The following is a 23,642-nucleotide window of genomic DNA, read 5'->3' on the forward strand; positions in this document are numbered from 1 at the left end:
ATGGAGTTTCAACTCCCAAAAAACTCAACCTTGGAGACAAATCACAAATTTCTACCCTCTAAGCAGACTTGCATGAATAGTTCTTGTTTCTTCTGTATCATGTCCGACACAGATTCTTCTCTCAGAAGAGCTAAAATGTTTTGCTTCTTCAAGCAAATGCCTCTTGAAGACGACCAAGAACATGTATTGGCGTTAAGCGGGCTTTGGAAAATCGCTATGACTCAACCGAATGACCCAGAATTTCCTTCCCTTGGCATCTTTCGATGCATGGCCACACTAATCGAGAAAGGGGTCAGCGACAAAGATTGGCTACTTAGATATCAAAACGCTTACATCCCCTATTGTGCAGCGCATATCATTGGTTCCTATGCCATGAACAAGGCCACGTTTGCTCATAAAGCTGTCAAGTCCCACGTTGTTCGGCCACTAATGGATCTCCTCGAAGGTAAGATTAGTCGGTTTGAACAGAGAGTCGCACTTCGAGCAGTGGGTCATTTGGCCAAACACGAAGAAACTTTTGAAGCACTTGCTGAACACGAGGCAAAAATCGTGGAGGCGGCCATTGACATAGCTTCTACTTGTTTGAACGAGGTGTATGATAAATTTCTTAGCTTGAAGGAGACACGTAGATTGAAGTATCATAGGAATTTGCTAACAAGAGGGCTTGGAGGCATGGAATTAGAGAGCAGAAAAGCAGAGGATTGGGCGAATCAGCTTCAATGCTGGTCCCTGTGTGTCTCAGACTGCTTTGCACGTAAAGAAAGATCTCTCAGATTAATCTGCAAGGAGCAATTCTTAAAGGTTTTATGTGGAATGTGGGGTGGAATGGGAAACCCTGGATCACCTGCTGGAATAGGACTTGCGCGAACGCTGTGTCGCACCAAAGTAGGAACAGAAAGCATAGCAGAGTCTCAAGAAGTAGTAGACAGCCTTTGTAATGTCTCGAGATCCTCGGACGATCGGCAATACTTGGCTATTGAAAGTCTTTTGCAACTTCTTAACGACCCTCTCACGAGATATAAAGTAATAGATACTGCAGCTCCAGTTCTTGTTGATTTAGTTGAACTCAGGAGCATTGAAGGAAAGATAAAAGTAGGACAAGCAATCACGCAGACTCTCTTGCAAGATTACCACAAAATCAGGTATTGTAAAATGAGTCTGAAGGAAGAAAAAGCTGAGAGAGCGTTAAAAGAATTATGGGATTTAAAGGTAGACAGAGTGAAGAGAGAGAGTCCGACGAATGAAGAAGAGATCAGAGAGAAAGAGGTTTTGGCGGGTGTGTTGAAGAAAGAAGGGAACAGCATACTTTGGTCAGGGGACATAGAAAAGGCTATGACGAAGTACTCAGAAGCTTCGGGTTTTTGCCCACTGAAAACGTGGAGAGAAAGAATCGTGCTTCATAGCAACAGAGCACAGTGTCATTTGTTGCTAAGAGATGCAGATGCCGCTCTAAGCGATACAACTCGAGCTGTATGCCTATCAAGTGAAGCGTGTCCTCACAGGAAGAGTTTGTGGAGAAGATCACAAGCTTATAACATGAAAGGGGTTACTAGAGAGAGCTTGATGGATTGTCTAATGTTAATCAACAGCCGCTTCAAGTCACAGCAGACAAAGGGATTCAGAATTCCATACTGTGCGGCACGTATGGTGAACAAGCACATGAATGCCTTGTGGCTCTTTGCGTCAGCTGAGTCAGAGAGGTATGGCAAAAGCGAAGAACAGAGCGAGGAAAAACAGTGAAAGGTGATTTCTAGGACGTCAACAGATGTAAGTGTTTTTTATTTCTCAGAGTTCATCTGGGTTGCGACTTGTGACCGTATGTCAAAAACTCAGAAGCAAAATAAGACAATAACGAGTTCCGTGAGGGAAATTACCCAGTGGACTATTGTTTCAATGCGGTTTGTTTGCTTAATTGCTTTCGATGTATGATCAATATTGTAGAAGAAGATTTCATCAGGATAGAAGTATGGAAAAAGAAGACGTGCTGGACCATAGCAGACAAGTAATGGATGAAAATGTAATATATTATAAGACTGCATTGTCTGGCACGGGATCAAAAAGGCTGAAGCTTAAATCTACCTTATTTTTTTTTTAAATCTTCATTACAAGTAAGCACTTACTTCTCCACAATTGTTTTTAATATATGAAGAATGGATTGTTATAAATTAGTTATAAGCCGTGAAAAATGGGACACCCTTTTTAGAATGCATGCTTGTCAACTAAAAGTTTCTTCTATAAGCACTATAACCCGTGCCATTGAAGGTATAAATATTAGGATTAAGGATCAAAAATATTTTTAAAATATACACAAAGGGTTACAAATGATTCTAAACTTAATTATGTGTCATTTATATTCCTCAACATCAAAAAATCATTGCTTTGTTATCATAGCGTAAACTTATTGTTATGTGAATCTCACGTATAAATTTTTTAATTTTTTTTATTATAAGATATTACTAGTGGGCCTCACATTTTTTTTAATGAGTTAAAGGTTAATTTTATTCCTAAAATATATATGAAAGATCATAAATAACTCTAAATTTAACTTGTGATCAATTTTATCCCTCAACTGTTAAGATTTTTAAATTTATTACCTTACTGTTTTTTTCATTTATTTTCTCTATTAATGGAGCCTGTTTTAAATTTTTTTTAATATTTTAATTATAAAATATTTAAGTGAATTTCATCAATTGTTTTTTAATTTTTGCTCCTCTCCCCCCTTCTCTCCTCTCTTTAATCGTTTAAATTAAGGCCGCGTAAGGGTGGTCGAAATTGTTGTTGCGATAAATATATCTCCCCTCTCCAGATTCACAGATCAATTGTTGTGCAGCTGATATAAATATATATATACTTTTAAATATTATCCAGCCATGAAGAAAAATAAAAGAGAAGCATACCATCGAATAGTAGTGGCACCTGGGTCTTGAGTCAAGAGGTGAGCCAAGACCTTGGTATTAAAAAAAAAAAAACTGTTTTTTGTCTTGTCAAAATTCACTATTTTTCTTTTTTTCTTTCTTTTTTTATATTTGTTTTTTAATTTAACTTTTAATTACAGACTTACAAATGTAAAAATGAATTAATGAAAGGTATTCAATAAGTTTACTCTTAAATATTGAATCTTCATTCTTTGTTTCTTTTTTCTGACTAGTCACTAACTAATATTCTCATGATAAGGATGAAGTGGGGCTAATTTAGTTAAATTATCTTTTTTTATTTTTTAAAGAATTAATAAATAATATTAGTATTTAAGTATAATGAAATTATGAGTTAATATTTACTAAGTTTTGAGTTAAAAATAAAATTTTAAATTTAGACTAAATGTAAGATTGAAATGAGTTTAAAATTTAAAATATTAAAATAAGAGGTGTAAAATATAAAAAGTATGAGTAAACTACAAAATATGAAAACATTTACCCCATACATGTCATGCCCCTCTCAACATGATGTAGCTTCGCAAGCTCTTATAAATTAGGGACTCACTGGATCAATAGGCATTTGTCAAGAGCTTCTATCTAAGTGCATCTAGTACTGCCGTGGTATTTATCTCATCAGGACTTTCTATAAAAAAAATGCAGTGTTTATATGAAGTCTTAAGTGAGTCGGGATAGAGGGGTAATTTGTGCATTTGTCGATGACTGTAGCCATCATGACATGTCATGAGCATATGCTCTTGGCCGGAGTAAACCCCCCACCCCAACCTACCCAATAACACCCATTATCATCATTCATAAACATCATCGAATTCACAGCCTCAACACACACTTTTGCTGGTTTTAAACCTACCACCAAATTGAAACACCACCTTGAATAGTTGTTCCCAAATACCGGTGTGCTCATGCTATCCCTTCAAAAGACATGGTAATAGTGAATCAAGAGAAACTTGTGAGAAATTTCAATAATAATATACTGAAAATTGCTCTTAAGATTGTTTGAAAATTTAAAAAAAAAAAAAGTACTTCAAATCGTGTCCAAATAGATATGAAAAACGGGCAACTTAATTTATATGGACTTGCCCTTGAGAACTCAAACTCATAAATTCAATTATTCAAAATTATCATTTTATAAAGCTTCATTTTTAATCAAATGGCTCAAGGCTTAGCCTAGAAGTCCCTTTTTATTATTTTGAATTTTTAAAAATTTAAAATTATAATTATAATATTTCATATTCTTTAAAATACAAGTTTTAATGTTCCAAAATTAAAAATAAATAATAAATAATTATTATATTAAAATATAAACATAGATTCTAAAGTTTAAATTTAATTTAAAAATTAAAAAAATTTAGGGATAAAAAGCAAATGGGCCTAAAATGATCATCCTAATCCATTTTTTCACAGCTGATTAAGATTGGGTTTTAAAGTTCGATTTCTCTAAAAAAAAATACTATTTTTTCAAGCCCAAATCCTTGTACAAATGAGTTTAAATGGGTGGTTTATCAAGTCGGGCTCATGAATTTTTCTTTGTTCATCCATAATTGTAACAAATGAACCAACGGGAGTTGGTTTGAGTGGTAAGGCTCAATTCGCTTAAGCAAGGTCTCGAATTCGAGCCTTGTGTATGTTAAAAATTTTGATGGGAGACTCAGCCATCATGCCAGTGCGCGACGCAGGTCAGATCCGGATGTAGTTGATGCAAAGCTTGGTGAATCGGTAAGCTATCAAAAAAAAAAAACTGTAACAAATGAAATATTAGCTCAAAATGAGAGGATCATACTGCCTTTCTTGGATGCAATATCTTACTTGTTTAGACTTTAATTTCAAAGAACCATGCAACACTGTCAGAAAATATTAGGTTTTTTTAGCCAACTAGTTCAACGACAATGAAATGAACGATGCAAAAAAAAAAATATATATATATATACATATATACTCGAAACAATAATAGAAACTATATATAATCTAATAATAGTAACGCAGTGTGCTTAATAGAAAAAAATAACAATGAAAGATTAGAGAAAAGCTTTTAAACATGCCTGCTTTGAGAGCTTAATCAATGCATCAATCATGTCGCTGTTACTGTAGAAAACCAGACGAGAGAAAAGTTTCCACTACTCGTCATGTTAAACTAGCCAGGTGCGAGTCTCAGGTTCAATCAATAAGTTAAAGATATACATAAAACAAGAGGGGCTGTGGAGCGAAGCTCGCTTTTTTAAAGTAGGGTTTATTATTCATGTACTAATTGCTTCTGGATTTGTTGGTTCACATTAACTGAATTACCCAAATGGGTTCATTACTCCGTCTCTATATAATAAGGAAGTTCTATGGTTTTATATTGCCTTTTCTCTTTTCTGTTTTTTTTTTTTTTTAGTGGACTGACATTGCTGTATAGAGTTAAGCTGGCTTCCTGCATTAAAGAATGATATTGCCGTTGATACTACTTGCACATCACACATTAACCCACTACACACAATGTAGCCTATAACATCCGAATTTTAATTTAAAAAGTGAATTGAAGTTAATAATGATGGGAGAGTATTGCAAGGTAATTGAATTTATTAGATGATTGTTTAATTAATCTAGGACATTGACCCAAGCTAAGATCTTTAGCAAATGAAATATACACACACACAGATACACATATATTTAAATTACTTGTCTCACGTTAAAAGCAAATTATTAATTTTCACTATTTCGTAAAATACCTTATATATTGAAATACGAGACTTTAAAAAAATATTTTATATTTGAGACGGAAGAAGTATAAGATTTACAACAAATCAAACTTGGAAACTGCTTATTTCTAAGGCATTAAATGTTTAACTAGATAATTGTAAATTTTTATAATCTGATTATTAAATACTTAAATCTATTTTTTATGAATAAATGATTTCTGAACTTGGTACTTTCAAATAATTTTTTCATGCTTGTACATGCTACGTTATCCATATGCTAATTCATGCAGGGACTATTGAACTCATGGGGAAGATGGAATCATAAGTTCATAAATTGATTGATTAATCTTGTTTTATCCAACGTGAAATTCAAAAAAAAAAAAAAAAAACACACACACACACACACACACACACACACAAGGGATTTAAGTTGGGGATTGGCTAATCAGACACAGCATGCATATCATGTGCACAGCCTCTTCCGCTTGTCTGTTCTCAATTAATGTTTCTCCAGCTACTGATACCTAGTCCTTCATGTGGACAATTGTTATGTACAGGTGGCAAAGACACAAGTGCCAAAGGTTCATTCAACTTGGAGATCATCTTCTTCCGCATTTAGAGAGAAGATATCAACAGGAGCACTAGTGCTGTCACAGACACCATGACGTTTCGACATCCCACTCAGAGAGTCCTGTGAGTGATCCAAGTATACGACGATCACTGTAATATCATCATGAAATTGGCGCCTAGCACCTTTCTCAACTCTAGTTAAATCCTTATATCTCATTCCCTTTTTCTTTGCAGCCTCTTCCAGTGCAGCTCTCACCAATCGCTTCGCTATTCCCTACAATAGAATTTCAACATCCCTTAACATGTTATCATTAACTCTCTGATCTAGCAGAGAGCTAGTAATGGTTTTCCATCAGAAGTAGAACATTTGTCTGCAAGGTTTATGCAAGCGGTTAAGCCGTTAAGGTGAATGGAATAGTACTACTTACCAGTCTTGGACTTTTGAAGATGATGTCAACCGCAGCTTCATCGGTCAAATACTCCCAAAGCCCGTCAGATGCAAATATCAAGAACATGTCGTCTGGCTTCAATTTTCGGGTCAATATTGATGGTTCAGCTGTCATTACAGGTCTCTTTAAAGGCACAAGGTATCCAAATTGTTGGAACAGAGGATCCCTATTAAACTCAGGTCTCTTTAGATAAACATCTCCAATTGATCTTGACACCTAAAAGGTAAATAAAATAGTCGTGAATATTATGGCTTATCCTTGGACTCTGTACCATCCTCAGTTTAATAAAATTTTCATCAATGATCTAAAGAGAAGGTTACCATTAACGTGACTAGGTTTCGCTTTCTGATAATTTCGACTAAAATATGAATTCTTTGAAAGTCACTCAATGATACAGGAATACAAAAAAGATACCAAATCTTCCATATATACAACTGTCATCGCATGAAATATGAGATGACTTCAAGGAGTTCACATGCAGCTTCGGAGGATTTATTACCTTCCATAGACAATGGTCATGCTTACTGACAAATCACATGGAATCGTGTAGCCATTCCCCATAAATGGAATGATGTAAATTCCAGACCACTTGTTTAATAACCAAACATTCACAAGATGAGGGGTTTTTTTTTTCAAAAAAAAAAAAAGACAATATGAGGATTCTTGTTTACATTTTCTGAGATAATCTAGGAGAAGAATTTTTGTAGGAGTATATTCTTCCAAAAGGCAATTCCTTATTGAACAGCATGGTCACGCAAAAATCAATCAGAAGCTTTACGTAAAATCATCCTACAAGAAATGAGCTTTTAAAAAAGGAATTTGGGATCAACTATAAACAAGAACCTTCATGAATGGTTTGTCACTGATCCCCTGACAAGCCGCAAGCATAATGTTGCAGAAGATTGGAACATGTAACATGATTCATGGTGAATGTAAGTTAGAACAACATGCTGTGTATTGCGTTTTGGCAATTTGTCTCATCGGTAGTACTTTCGCACTTGGGCTTCAGGTGAGCTAGTTTAGGGATGAAAAATCCAAAAAAAAAAAAAAAAAACCGTGTTCCTTAGTTATCAAAACCATACATATCACACTAGATGTAAGATCCAGTAGGTGAATGCATATTGAACTATAACTCCCTAATGACAGAAGGAAACAGCTTAGTTTAATTTTATGAAACTTCAGTTTCACTCAAATAGCAATCTAAAAATTTGTTGCCATAGATAGGTAAATAAATCCAACCACACAGATGTTAACCATTGAGAAGATTTCAATCAAATATTTGAATCGGCGCCCAAATTGCAAACAATAATCATTAGGGGGGGGGAGCATTGAAAGAGTGCAATGTTTAGAGAAATTTGCATGTTTTCAGGTCTTTATTATTCGAGGAAATTGAACAGAGCACCCAAGAAAGAGAAGTGAGAAAAAGAAAGCCGAAAGCCAGCAAGTACCTGAATAATGCCCTTGATTCTCCAAAACTCCCTGAACGTAAACCACAATGTGCGCATCATCGGGGTGAAGTGCCATAACTTCCTTTCTAACATCTTCCACTGCAACATTATGATCAGTGGACAAACGCTCTGCCACGACAGAACAATTAACTTTCCTTCCCAGAACTGCCCTAGAATCCCCAACGTTGGCAACATAAAGAACGTCGTTTGAAATCACCCCCACAAGACAACATGAACCCACCGAAGCAATCTGTGGCTGACTAGTCCATGATTGCTTCACCAGCTGTAAGAATCCCTCTTCCGTTGCATTAACGGCTTTCTTTATCACGTCCTCCGATAACCCACCTTCTTCAGAAGTAAACTCTGTAAATGCCGAAGAACGATCAACATGATGTTAAAACAACAACGACCCGTTAGCTAATTATCGATAACAAATTGTAAGCATTTCAACCTATTGAAGGCCCTTTTCCAATGAAGCAGGGTATCGCTGCAATTTATGGGATCCCAGAATACGAAAAGGATAAAAAAAAGAATAGTTTGTTTGAAGACATCAATTCTGAAACTGCTTACTTTGGAGAAAGGCGAAGAGATGGCTGGTGATAAAACGGGAAGCTTCAGGCCCGCCGTGTCCGTCATATATCCCGACATAAGTTGCAGAAGGAGAGGTAAGCACTTGACCTTGGTCTTCCAGAAACGAGTTAGCTTGAACTATAGCAATTGAATAGTCGCCTAAAGCGTGGGGTTTCAAGTCCTTATGCCAGAGAAGCTCGTCGTTGCCTCCTCCACCAAAGCATGTCTCTAGTGGCCTTCGGCAGAATTCCAGCATCTTTCTCTCAATCGTTGTGAATGTGTACTGAAATCAAGACTTTTCCCCGTGTCTCTGAATAGGATGGTTCAAGGTTCAGCAAGTGTATGAGAAAAAGCGCTGGTTGAGGTCCACGGTTGATAAAAAAGAGGAAGATTTGTTGGTGAATGGTAAAGAAATTCTTAACGGAGAAAAACGAAAGAAGGGGACGTGTGAGTACCGCGTAAGGGGGGAAAAAAGGGAAGAACGCTGTAGCAAGTAGTAACAGGGCGAGAGACCAAGACTAAGACGAGAGTGGAGGAGGGGTGGGACTGGGACCTTGGAGAATATTTTTGTGGAGAAAATTAAGAGGACGGACCTTGACTTCAAATGGCTCCGTCTTTCTCCATGTACATTTGCAATTCCAACACCTTGTTTGGTTCCAAGGTAAGGTATGAATTTTAATGGATTAAAATTGAAATTAAAATTTTAAAAATATATTTAGTATAAAATAATATTTAAATAAAATACTTTTAATGATTTTATTTTATAATCAATTGTAAATTATCAAAAGTCTACAGCGGCCCTTATCATTAACAAACAAAAACATAACCTCAAACTAAAATCCATCTTGTTCTGGACCAAATGTGGAGGAATCTTTTCAAAAATTCAATCTCAAACTCTAATCGAACTCAATCTCAACTAGATTAACAATCTTGTCAAACTCATTTTTCTTCACAAGTTGAGTGTTGTATTTAAACAACAAAACCAAGTATATCAGGTAAGGGTGTTCACAAATTCGATTTAATTCAGTTTTAGGCAAAAATCAAATCAAATTGATCGGTTCACTCATGGTTAAGACCTAATTGGTTTGTTGCAAAATCATTTTAGTTTGGTTTTGTTTTTAATTTGGTTCTGGTTGGTCAAACTTTGAATCAAGTTTAATTGTATTTATTCATTTTTTTTTCTTTTTTTAACAACCTTCACTTACTGCGAGTGTGTTGTTTTTCTTGTCGAGTACATTTATATAGTTATTTGATAATTGATAAGAATTTTATTTTTCTCTAAATATTTTTAACAATGTAAAAATACTAATAACAAAGTGATTATATATGAGCGTTTTCAAATCATTAAGTATTAAAAATTGATGAAACTGCATGCATCTTTTGAATTCTATAATTTTAGTTCAGTGGCACTCAATCAAAGTATGTTTATTATGAATTTACAATGACATTTGAGCATTAATTTTTGCCAAAAAATATGAAGCAAAGTTAGTTTCTCTAGTTTGCAGACAAATACTAATAACAATAACCTTTTGTTGCGAAATATATATAATAGTATTTTTTCTAATTGTAGACAATATTTAATTAATTATAAACAAGTGTCCTTAAAAAAATTATAAAAATTATAGACAATATTTAACTAATTATAACATATTTTTAACTATCAATTTATAGATAATAAATTTAGGAAAGAGAAAAAAAATTAAACAAATATATATATAATAAAGGAAAAATTAATCTTTTAATCCCCCAACTTTTAACTCACTTGTAACTCAGTTCCTCAACTATAACTCGCTGCAACTCAGTCCCTCAACTATAACTCATTGCGACTCAGTCCCTCAACTTTTGAATCACCTATAATTTGGTCCTTATTTTTAATTTTTAAAAAAAATTTTATCAAATAAGAGGGATAAAAAAATGTTCATATATTATTTTAAAATATCCTCCTCTTACTCATTAATTTGAGATCTAAACTAACATGAAAAAAAAAATTAACAAAGTTGAGGGACTAAATTGTAAGTGATTTAAAAGTTGAGGGACTGAGTTATAGGCGAGTCATAGCTGAGGGACTGAGTCACAGCGAGTCATAGTTAAGGGACTGAGTTACAAGTGAATTAAAAGTTGGAGGACTAAAAGATTAATTTTTCCTATAATAAATATATTGAAGCTTGGTTTGGTTTAATTCAAGTTTCAAAAACAAAAACTTAAATTAAACCAAACCAATCAATTTTGTCAAAAAAAAAATTAAACCTTATTTATAATCAATTTTGATCAATTTATATTGATTTGGTTTGGTGTCATCAGTTTTGAACACCTTTAATGCCATAGACATGAGGCTTCAAAGATAATTATAAAATTTTTGAACTCCTTTATCTTAGTTCACCAAAATGAAAAGATGCAAAGAAATTAATGTAAAATGTGTTTTTTATTAGTGAAAAAATAAGGTACAAAGTTATAGTGATTACAATTTATGAATTGAAAATATATCCAAGTCTAATTATGAAATACAAGGTAAATAACTCAAAAAAAGAGATATTTTTTTTTTCTTTGTGTGAGCTATTATTTCTTATGGTAATTGTCTGGCCTCCTTATTGCTAGTTTGAGCTCATTTTATAATCATTCCCCTGAGACCATTGTGCTTGAGTAATTTAGAGTTTGCATGCAAAATATCTGTAATAATTCAGCACGACCTTGCAAGATTCATCGCAAGTCGAATGACGCTCGTGTCCGCTCAAAGGTTTTTCATGCCCAATCACTCTGAGCCTTAAGGGTTATGCTGAGGACGAGATGGTATTGGGTACTTTTATATACAGTGGAATCGACATTGGGATTGAAAGGCTCACGCCTCCATACCAAAAATCAAAAACGTAAGATTACCCAATCTTCGCTTCTTTGCCAAACAAGGCCCAAGGGTGACGTGGATCAAAGGCCATTGATATTGAGACGAACAAAAGCCACTACGGAAGTCTTCTCAAAAGTAAATGGTCAAATGATGTACATCGAGCGCGGTTTAATAGTCAAGCCATTAAGTCCTCGAAATTTAAGGCCTGTCTTATCTCATGTGTTCATGACTCTTGAAACTTATTTGGATTGTACTGTAAGTTAGCAAAAACACGCAGCAAATATATCGAAAAACAAAGTAGTTAGATGGTTAAAATTCCAAAAAAATAATAATTCAACTTTGCTTTTATTTGGCGCACAAAAAAATGAACCATGTTAATAAGGAAAAGATAACTTCAATGTATTCCCAATCACATTTTAAGTAAACGGATAAGTTTGTAAAATCTTAGGTATTAAAATATGATATTTTTAGAAAATATCTCATATTTGAAAATTAAATCATAGGTGCTCCTCCTTTAAAAATATAAAATATTTTTAACTGAATTACGTTTTAAATAAATCATTAATTAATTATCTTTAAAGTTTAAATTGATATTATTTTTACATGCCTGCTCATATTTAATAAAGTATTTCATTTAAAAATAAATGATTGAATACTTTATTTACTAAAAGTATTTTTGATAAAAAAACTCATTAATTATACATGAAAAAACTAAAAATATATTATATGTTAAATATCCAACATAAAAAGATGTCTTTTATTTTTTATCAGAAAGGGTGGTATTATTCATTAACATTTAGAAAAAGGGATCACTTTTGTCCCAAAAATGATAGAAGTATAACATGATTTTTTGTCTCTATTATAAAATAACTCTAACTATCCTATCAAAATTAAGAAGAGATTGTTAAGTCATTAAATTTATTTTAAAATAAAATAAATTTTTAATTTTACTTATATTTAATACAAAACTTTCAAGTTCGCATTATATTTTCTTTTTTTATGGTTGAAAAATATATTATATGTTAAATATCCAACATAAAAAGATGTCTTTTATTTTTTATCAGAAAGGGTGGTATTATTCATTAACATTTAGAAAAAGGGATCACTTTTGTCCCAAAAATGATAGAAGTATAACATGATTTTTTTTGTCTCTATTATAAAATAACTCTAACTATTCTATTAAAATTAAGAAGAGATTATCAAGTCATTAAATTTATTTTAAAATGAAATAAATTTTTAATTTTACTTATATTTAAATACAAAACTTTCAAGCTTGCATTATATTTTCTCTTTTTATGGTTGATAAATTTAAATAAGAGTAGTATTGAAAAAAAATATGACTAATACTTTATTAAGTGCTCATGTATAAGGGGAAAAAATCTTTTTAGAATAAAATAGATAGCAGAAGGAGTAACAGCAAAAGAAATCAACAGATAAGATTTATATGCTAATGGACAGAATTTTTTTCTTAGTGGATGTTTATATGATTTCCTAAATTTCGAACGAATCCCGTTATCATGAGATGCGCCGACTGCCCACCGTTAATGTTGGGTAACGTGATGACGCGATACAGGTAGCTGACCAAACTGGTTAGGAATAAGTGATTTCAAAACCGGAGCGACCAATCGATCCGGATTCCAATTCAATTGATATGAGAAAATTATTTTAAACATTTAATTAGGTTGGATCGTTTTGAACTTGTGATCGTGCTGAAAACCTAAATCAAGTCAGAAATTAAATTTAATTTTTTTATTTAAAAAAAATAATTTTTATTAATTTTTTTAAAAATAATTAATTTTTTAATCATTTAATGTTATACTATATCATATAGTTTATTAAGTCATGATAAATTTAAAATATTTAATTTTTTTAAATTAAATAGTAATTTTATATTCATCTTTTATATTTAAATTATTATATATATAATTTTTTAATTTAATTATTACATCATCAATTTAATTAATATTCAATTTAATTTTAAAAAATATCGTTAGGAATGCCCATGATATAGGCGATAGCGTGATGGTTCTGGATACTGCAGAAGTATATTGTACAACTTTATTGCAGCAGGTTTCCAAGGTACCCTCTGAATTCTCTCCTCCTGTTTCTGCGTTTCTTTATTAGGTAGTTTGTTGTGTTAATTTTCTGAACTTCTCAAGCGTTTTGCTTGCCTCTTGTAATTCGACCCAAAAGAAAAAAGAAAAGAAATGTGTGATGAAAGATGAAGGACGAAGGATGACAATTAGATAGGACAATAGGATGATCAATATTCAATATCTGGTTTGGTCCCTTAATAATGGATAATTGTGTCAAAAAAAAATTCAATATAAATATAAAATGAAATTTATAGTAAGCAAGGTTCATTATAAAATGTGCCATCATTATTTTTAAACTTTCATGAGAAATACGTGTAAAAAAATTTGATCCCGCAAGTTGTTCCAAGTTGTCTTATTGGTTCATTTAAGACCCTTATTTAAAACTCCTAAAGTCTTTTATTAAAAAAAGGGCAAGACTTACTCCTTTAATTTAAAAATATAAGATATTTTTTAAAGAATTAAATATTTAAAATATAAAATATTTTTAATCTTTCAAGATGTAATCATTACCTTTTTTTTCAAGAGTGCTCTTATTGATAATGACTTTAAATTTATTGTAAGATATTTAATAAAAATAAATATAAAAAGATAGAGTTAGTTTAAAAGTAAGTAACTACTTTATTAAGGGATGAGATTTAATTAAAATTTTTTTATATTTTTTAATAGAGGGAATACATACTTGGTTTTATATATTTAATATTAAATATATTGATATACAATCAAATTATAATAAATAAGTTTTAATGTGTTTATAACATTAATAATAAAAATTTATGATAGGATAAACAATCTCTATAGAAACTTTATATTTTAATTCAATTAAAAATAAATATATTAATTATATAAATATAAGTATATAAATTTTTCTCTTAAAAAAATTGCAGTAGTATGCACTACCCAAAAATTGGGAAAAGGTAGTCGGGCCTATTAAACGTTGGCATACCATGGGCTTAAATGATATAAGTGCCAATTAAATTACTACGGAGGCTGATCTGTGGCCCAAAGCTAAAAGTAACAGAAATAAAGAAAAATTGCCCCAAAAAAAAAAGTAATGAAGAAGGGAGAATTGCACTCCAGGTCCCAAAAGCAACAAAATTACAGAGAAGATGCAATAGAATAAGAAATTATTCTGAGGACCTGAAAGGCCTCATTTGCAATTTTATTTTTAGGTGAAATGACCTATTTGCTCCTCTCAAAATCTATTGACATCTTTAATTATCTGACCTCTTGTTCTTTCTCTCTTATTTCTCACTCTTCCTTCTTCTTCCTTACTCTTCTTTCTCTCCCTTTAGTCACTGTCATCATCTTCAAAGCTTTAGGATCTAGTGTATTTATTATATCCTTGAACTTTCGCCATAGTCATGGGATTGCTAGAGTAGAGTTTGAAAAATTCGATTATTGAAATCTTTTAGACATCGAAGGTACACATACATAGAAGGAATAGAGTCAAATGATTGGATTCAAAAAGTTGCTTCACAGTAAGCATTGTTCCCATTGTCTCACGATTCGCTTTTTGAATTTAGGTTGAATAAACCAAAATAAAAAAAGTGCGAATGGATTGAAGAAACCCTACATCATGTTGAATACATTGATTCATGCTAAATCTCCAATTTGCATTTTATACATGGTGAATTCTTTGGATCTAGATATACCTAAGAGCCTAGATGGATTTTGTGTTGAGAAAACTATAATGTAGTGTTGTAAAACATGAAGGTTGTCTTGTTAATATAGATTTTCAACTGTATTAAATATATGTGTGTGCGTATGATGGTGAAATTGTTCTCTTTGGACTCCACATTTATAATTTGATTGTTGATATAACTTGACTTGAATACTAATATAATCTTTGTTTGATGAGCTCTAAGTTGATAGTGGACTATTTGTTGTGAAACCATGATGGTTTAGTTGTTCATGTTGGATGTTCACGTGTGAATTAGGGAATTCATAATCTATCCATTATCAAAAATATTGGATCATGTATTGTGAAAACATGAACGTTGTCTTGTTCAAATTAAATGTTTAGTTGTGAAAAATAAAAGTTGAGATTCTATATATTGATATTTACTTGTAAATATTTCAACCAGAACTTGTCAATATGTGAATCTTTTATTGTTATTATATGAACTTGCAGTTGGTAAAATTTGAATAATTATTTTACATGATTTAATAGTTGTCTACATTAATTGCATTGCTAATTTGTAAGATTGTATAAAGTGGTCAATGAGAAACATCCAAAAATGATCTATCCTTTTTTGAGATGGCATGAGCTTGGGAAAGAATTATTGAAGAAGAATACACTGTACAAGAAATTGACAAACTCAAGTGACGTGTCAACTAAAATATAGAACAAGATGAGTAAAGAGTATAACGTCTCAAAATTTAACCTAAGATTAATTAAATTAATCAAGGATAAATGAATAATTTTAGAGAAATATTTAAATATAAATAATTTTAGTTAGAAAATTATTATTGAATTTAATTTAGCATAAATTTAAATTATAAGTTATATTTTTTAAAAAAATAAAATTATTATTATTATTATTATTATTATTAAAAGAGAAAAGAGATATGAAATAAAGAAAAGAAAAGGAAGAGAAATAGATGGGAAAGACATTGGTATGTTTGTGTTGTGTGTTCGTTGTGTTTGTGTACATATATAAAATAGAAGAAAAGAAAGAAGAAGGAGGAAAATGATTATAAAATATAAAAGAAAGAAATGAAGAGATAGGAACAGCAATGCAGGGGCATATGTGTGAGTTTGATATTATATATATAGTTAAAAAAAAAGGAACAAAAAAGTAGTGGGATATTAGGACCCACACTGTTTTTTAAAAAAAAGTCAATAAAGCTTTTGGCTTTTCATTTTTCTTTATCTTTTTGATTTTTGCATTTACGCACAGAGAGTAAGCAACGCCACGACTGGAGTTAATTTAGAAGGTGAAACTCTATAATAAAATACTTTAAATGAGATTTTAAGTATTTTAATATTAAATGAGTGTTCTAAATATTTTTTTAGTCATTTTTTCTTGTGAGATTGTAGATTTTGAGATTTTAAAAAAACTTAATATTTAAAAGAGGGATAAATTTTTTATGAGTAAATCTAGTTATTGAGATTGTTGATAGTGTAATAAATATTTAAAGTATTATTTTATTGATAAGATTGAAATTTAAAGTCTTTGAGTTTATCCCTAGATCTTTGTGGGTAGATTTTTAATTAAATTTAAAAATATATATTAATTTATTGATATTTAGATGATTATTTGAGATAAAAAATAAATTATTATAGCTATAGAATAATAATTCTGGGCTTGAGATCAAGTTTGTAATTTTTGAGTATTTTTATGTGCAAATTTTTGGAATAAAAAGGAAAATTTTGATATTAGAAAATTATTTGAATGATGTTTTTAGCCAAACTTCAATAAATTATTGTAAAGGAGGCTATTGAACTAAGTAGATAGGTTCAAATACATGAAATTAAATTTTAAGACTCAAGAAACTAAAAGTAAGGTCTTAAAAAATGAAATGAAATAAAATAAATACTTAGACATTAGAGTGTGAGTGAAAATTATGTTAATAATATTATTAACACATTGAAATATGATCAATTGTAAATTAATTTTTTTTGACACCATTCAAGCTTTGAAAGTATTGTAACTTGAGGGGTAACCTTTGACCTCTCAAAGGTTGAGGTAATCGAGAAAAATTTATTTTATGCATTTTTATATTAATTAATTAATTATGTTAGTGAAACAAAAGAATATATATATATATATATATCTAAATTTTAAATGATTGTTTGTAATGCATGTGGCTTTGTTGAGACCCTATAATTTGTGACCTAGTTAATTGTGACTTAATGTGAGTAACGAGATTGATGGCTAATGATGATGTGCACACTCTTGATTATAAATTGTGGATTATGCATAGTGATAAATTGTATATGAGCGTATTGAGTTTTATATGACACTGATGTGGTTTATGTAATAATATAAAATTGATACAAGATGCATGATTGAAAAATGATGATTCTTGATACTTATTGAGCAAAAAAATTGATGAGCATGTGGGATAATTATGAATTATATATATATAAGTTTCTGAAATGCATTTTCTCATGAGTATGATCATATGGCGAGAGTTCTTCGTAGCGAAGAAGTTAGCAGTTATGCAAAGTCCATATGGTACTTGGCTGTTAATCAATAATTCTAGGGGTTATAGTTACTACTTACCTTGTAAGGTACTGTAGTATTTTTTCTATTAAGGAACTTGACCCTACTGGCCTATTTGGAGTTTTGGGTAGAGTTAGTTTTGGGTATGATACCCCATAGTGTGTGATTTGAAAAAATTGTGTTCATAAGTGAATAAGGTAATCTTAGCCCAGTAGCCTCTCACGATATGATTAAAGCCTTAGGTAGTTTCACCACATGGATGATCCCTTTCAATTGTTGGCCTACGAATTTCTTATTAGAGGAAATAGAAGATAATATAAGAAAAAAATTGATCATGCATATTATTATTATTTCATTTGAGTGATTGATGACTATATTGAAAATATAATTATAATTGTGAAAATAAGAACATGTAGTAATTATATGAATAATGTATATGTGGCCATTTGTGCAAACTTTGTACTTGATTTTATTTTTAGGATTACTTCCATGAGTTAGATATCAATGTGATTAACGTATTATTAATATTGTTATTTACATGGTCACCTTGATATATTTATTAGCCACTTGCATTTATGATTAATGATCATGCATTTGTATAACTTATATGTACATTCATTATTGAGTGGTTGTACTCACCCCTTTCTGTTAACATATTATAGGAGCTAGCTCATATGGAAAGAACAGAGGAAAGGAGCGTTAGGCCAAGTGATAATAATCACTCTTGTAGGCCTTTCTTTTTATTTTGATAAGTGTATTTAGTTTATAATATTGCAAACGAGGATCATATATTCTTGATCCACTTACATTATGGGTTTTGTATTAGGTGAAAATGTATTTTAAGCTCTTGAAAATGTGGTTTGATGATTGTATTATATTAATGGGTCAAAATATTTGTACAAATAAAAATAATTATTATCTGCTTAATTTGAGAATCTAAATATTGTTATGGTTTTCTCTTGTGTTTTTTATGTTCAAAGGTGAATAGTTGATATTAATTATATGTGAATGAAAAGAAAAATTTATGCATATGATGAGTTATTGATGAATAGATAATATACAGAGTATGATGACTAAGTAATAGTCATTGTGATATATGTGATTGAGACCTTGACCTCCCACTGCCAGTTGTGGAAGAGTTTGAGTAGCCAAGTGTTATATTGTAAATATGTAGATATGTATTGTGGAGTAAGGCATAGAGAGAAAATAAAGGGGGAAACTTTTCTTCCATGTTAATGTGTTTCTTTTATCATGCTTTCGCATATGTCTAATTGAATGATATGAGTTTTTAAAATATTTTTAAGACTTGAGATCCCTTTATTTTGAATCGTTTGTGAAAATATATGTTAAGAATTTATTTAGGTTAATTTCATATTGGATAATCCTTTTAAGTTAGTCTTTGATTAACCATAGTTAGTGTAATGATTTAAGTTCTAATTTAAGATGCTCTTTATAAAGGGGAGAGGGAACCTTATACTAGTTGTCAGAGGAAAACAAAAATGAGAGAATGACCTGACTAATAGAAACATCAAAATGTAAATGCAATTAGAATCTAATATAAATGCTCTTATCGCTCTTATTATTTCAAGAAAAGCATGTTGTTATTTACAAAATTTATGTTTGTAAAAATGTTAGAGTTGCGCCAATGTTTAGGTGTGCCATATAGATGGATATTATATTATTAATAAATAAACATTGTCATATCATATATAAAGGTGGGAAATAGGTAAGCTTAGCCCAATAGGCTTCGTCCTTAAGCCCAGTTTTTCAAAAATTATCTAATTTTTGAAGTCTGGCATTTATTCAAAGGGCTCAAGACCTAGCTTATAAGCCCTCTATTATTTTTTTATTTTTTAAAATTTTTTTAAAATTTAAAATTTTAATTATAATATTTCACATTTTTTAAAAACATAAACTATAATATTAAAAATAAATAATAGAAAATTAAATTTTAAAGTATAAACATATGAGGGTGACATTACACAGTGAATACATCACATCCCAAAACTTTGAAGACGATAATTCTGGTTAAAGGGAGAAAAGGAAAGAAGAAGAAGGAAGGGGCAAAGGAAGAGAGAGATAGAAGGGTGAAAAAAAAGATAGGAAGAAGAAGAGATCATAGAGTCAAACATGTTAGTAGATTTTTGGAAGGGGGTCATTTCATCCAAAAATATAATTGCAAACAAAACTTTTAGGTCATTAGGTATGTTTGGTTGAAAGTTTCTGGAGGAGAGAGTAGGAAAGTTGCTGTCCTTTCTTTATTTGTTTAGTGTCTAATAAAGAGAGAGGAAGGGAGCCCCTTGTTTGTTTAAAAAATTAGAAGAGAGAGCCTTCTCCTTCAATTTGAGATTTTTTAGAGGGGAGAGAAGAGAGAAAATAATTAAAATTTATTTTAAAAATTTTGAACTATCTTTGATATTAAAAAATTATGTATTATCCCTCTCTCTTTCTTTCTTATAATATAATAAATTTTATCACCTTACAAAAATTAATATATAATTTTTAATGTATGAAATTTTAATATATTTCATTAGATTCATTGTTAAAATATAATATTAATGTATTTTTTCTTCAAATTTTTTTATTAATATAATTTTATATTCTTAAAATAAAAAATTAATAAATTATAATATAATAGTTTTCAAAGTAAAAAATAAAAATTAAGTTAAATTTGATAGGAATAAAATTATTAACTTTATTTTTATTTCCCTCCCCTCTCTTTCTAAACCAAACAAAAGTTTATTAAAACCTCTCCTCTTTCTTCATCCCTTCCTCTCCTTTTCTCTCCTCAAATCAAACACAGCTTTAGAATAATTTTAAATTTCATTAATAGTCCGTTTGGTTCAAAGAATCGGAGGGAATGTAATGTAATGTAATGTTAGGGAATAGAATGTAATGTAATGAACATTACATGTGTTTGTTTGGTATGTTATATGAGGAAAGGTATTTTAATATAAAATGTGGTTGTAATGGGTATTACATAGGTTTATTGATGTAATCCTCTTTACAGTGTATGATATAATCCCCTTTATATTACTTAGTGCTAACCAAACAGCTGAAATCATATAATGCATCAGAATTACAGGTAATTCCGTTGCACTGCATCCAACCAAACTGGCTATAAGCCTTTTTTTATTATACTCATTGGTTTATTTGAATTTTTATTTAAATTTTAATAAAAAGTCAAACCACCTTTTTTACTATACTCGTTTTGATAGTATTTACAAGGTAGAGGAATGAGAATCTTTTTAGCTCTATTTATAAGTTTTTTTATTAATTTTTTACAATAAATTTCTCATTTTAGTCATACTAAATGCTGATAAGAGAAAATACTTTAATTTAAAGCATGTATGTTTACTTTTTATTTTTTTAAATGGAGTAAAGTTAAAAACTTATCAATTATTTATATCAAATTAATAAATTTTATTTTTTTCATTCTTAAAACATGTTGTAAATAACGTATAAATAAAAAGGGGGGGATTGCATGCTTTCTACAGCTTTTTTTTTTTTTTTCCTTTAACCCTCAACGCCAACCACTTAGAAAAGCATCAAAATCCACAACTTAATCATGATGATGACATGCCGACTCGGGCCACTTACGACGGTGCTTATCAGTTTATCCTCATCACTCATCAGCGCCACATATCTCACATTCGATATCTAAATCAAAAAATTTCAATAACAATCAATATTAAATTAGGCCCTGCTCAAACGCTCCCCAGCAGAAAAGGAGGGTAAACCGACGAAGTTAGATAATTACTTCATTCTCGCGAGAAAGCGAGACTTTTCCTTAACCTCTGTTAGCAAATATCAGCCAACACTACACCAGTAAAATATATAAAATATAGGATTTGTAAACCAATCCAAATACAGAAGCAAAACAAAGGCATCAACCATAACCTGAACTAAATAGGTCACAGGCACGCGATCCCATGCACTAACGCATTCACGAGTTCAATAGCAAAGCCGCCTCCTCATCAGGATAGCTCGCATGCGAAAGCTCCTTTAGCCATTCAAATGTTCGACGACGATGTGACGACACAGTCTTCTTTCCCTTCTTTTCTCTCTGCTTCTCATTCTCGAACTCGATCGCTACTTTTTCTTTCATGGCACGCGTTGCACTTTCTGTCTCTCTTGCGCTTTTAGTGCGACTATTGATGATAATGACAGTGTCCAATGGCACCGTTTCAACCGAACACTTACACCCACTCAAAAAACCACCGCCTTTATCCAGAAACTGCTTCAAACCATGATTGCTGCTCTTACCCCTATAATGAGTACTTGTACTCATTTTGCCACTTTTAGTGGTGCCACTATTGCTTCTACTATTACTAGTGCTGCCATTGCGAGAGACAGTGTTTTTGGTACCGCGAACTTTAAGGTCTTGCAATTCTATCTCAGGCACGGGAACCACACCTAGACGGAAGAAGTCCCACGTTGACGATTTTCGACCCAAATTACCGAAACTTGCTTGTCTCGGAATTGGCACTCTTAACTGAGGTTTGGGACTTGGGCAAGTGTGAAATCGGTTTTTGACTCTGGACTCCGAAACTCTTGGGGTCAGAATGGTCGTGGAGCTAGTGCTATTTGATGAATTCTGACTTTTAAAACTGCTGCTTCTGCTGCTGTTGCTCCTGGACTCACTCAGAGAAACATGGTCAAGGAAGTCGAGGGACCTTGATTTGTGGCGGTTGAATTTCTGGCCGTTGAGCTGTGAGGGGAGAATTTGGCCTTGAAAGAAAACTTCATCTGCAGCACACATTTCTGGTTCCTTGCAAAAGGGACCCCAACGTAGGCGGAAATCGAATTCTTCATTAAGGACCTGGGAATTTGCTTTTCTGGACCGTTCATCTTGTTTGATCAAATTCACGGGAAGGTCACAGAGTGATGACAAGGCTCCCGCCTCGTTTGCTTGGACTTGAACATGGCTTGAAGCCTCTCTTTTTCCTTGGGCACAGTGTGTTGCCATCTCAGAAAATTAAAGGCACGAGCTCTGTTTGAAAAGTAGTGGGAGACAGAGGAAGGAGGGAACATGAATGAGAGTGAGTGGGATGAAGATGGAAGGATAGGGGATGTGTCTGGCCAAACAAAAGAAACTAGACAGGGTAAGGCTAATGTAGTAGACACAGTCACAGGGAGAGACCAGCGGGATATAAAGAGCAGTGGTGCCAAACGTGAGAATAAGAAAATAGAACACAGTGCTGGCCACCCAACCACAGTGTCCTGACGAACAGAAGGCAAAACTGTGCCTTTGGAGCCGGCAGCATTCTGCCAAAGTGTTTTGTTTTAACCAGGGGCATGTGGTTGAGTGATAAGGGTTCATTCTCCCTTAACCAAGTGTCAGGGGTTCCATCTCTACTTGGGTATGAAAAAATATCCTCTGGCTAGCTCTCCCATCCTCTGAGGTGCTTGACCATGGGCGAATCCGAATTAGTCTAGGCCATTGTTGAACTTAAAAGATGATTTGCTTAAGATATTTGATGTGTAAACAAAAAAAAAAAGTGTTTTGTTTTGTTGTTTTTTGTTTTTAAAGCCAAGTGTTCTCCTTTTTTTCTGCCCCAACGGAAGGAATGCATTCATAATCAAATAGATTACAACAAAAACAAATATCTAAATTCATTGCTTGCATCATCTACCACCTCTTGGGAAAGAAATGGGGATAATCAAATGTACAAAAATTAATACTCTTTTAATCTTATTTATTAGTCACTTTTAACATATTTTATTAATATCAAGGAAAGCTTTAAAATTCATTAACTCTATTTTAAAATTTAATAAGTTTTCAACTTTATCCCTATTAAATATACATATTTCAATAATATATTTTTTCTCTCCAACAATTAATGGTTGGTAAAAAAGAAAATTTATGAGAAAATTTAATAATGTGACT

At 31.7% G+C, this 23,642-nt stretch overlaps 3 protein-coding genes across 3 annotated transcripts; 1 reads left to right on the plus strand and 2 right to left on the minus strand.

Moving 5' to 3' along the window:
• LOC129321991 (uncharacterized) lies at nt 1-2,000 on the plus strand. The gene has a single exon (XM_054968018.1). The coding sequence runs from the start codon at nt 1-3 to the stop codon at nt 1,738-1,740; it is 1,740 nt and encodes a 579-aa protein (XP_054823993.1). The 3' UTR covers nt 1,741-2,000.
• A 3,920-nt stretch (nt 2,001-5,920) lies between these two features.
• LOC129323109 (probable protein phosphatase 2C 78) lies at nt 5,921-9,195 on the minus strand. The gene is given in 5 exon segments (XM_054969676.1): nt 5,921-6,455; nt 6,610-6,846; nt 8,079-8,102; nt 8,104-8,441; nt 8,649-9,195. Coding segments are annotated over 5 exon segments (1,116 nt in total). The 5' UTR covers nt 8,905-9,195; the 3' UTR covers nt 5,921-6,194.
• A 12,296-nt stretch (nt 9,196-21,491) lies between these two features.
• Nucleotides 21,492-23,135, minus strand: LOC129284479 (uncharacterized). The gene has a single exon (XM_054919973.1). It carries the CDS (start codon nt 22,719-22,721, stop codon nt 21,699-21,701), a length of 1,023 nt encoding a protein of 340 aa, XP_054775948.1. The 5' UTR covers nt 22,722-23,135; the 3' UTR covers nt 21,492-21,698.
• Nucleotides 23,136-23,642: the final 507 nt, after the last annotated feature.

The sequence above is a fragment of the Prosopis cineraria genome, unplaced genomic scaffold, assembly GCF_029017545.1.
Source record: "Prosopis cineraria cultivar Desert tree isolate PC_DT_omini unplaced genomic scaffold, ASM2901754v1 PC10, whole genome shotgun sequence".
Classification (NCBI taxonomy): Eukaryota; Viridiplantae; Streptophyta; class Magnoliopsida; order Fabales; family Fabaceae; genus Prosopis; species Prosopis cineraria.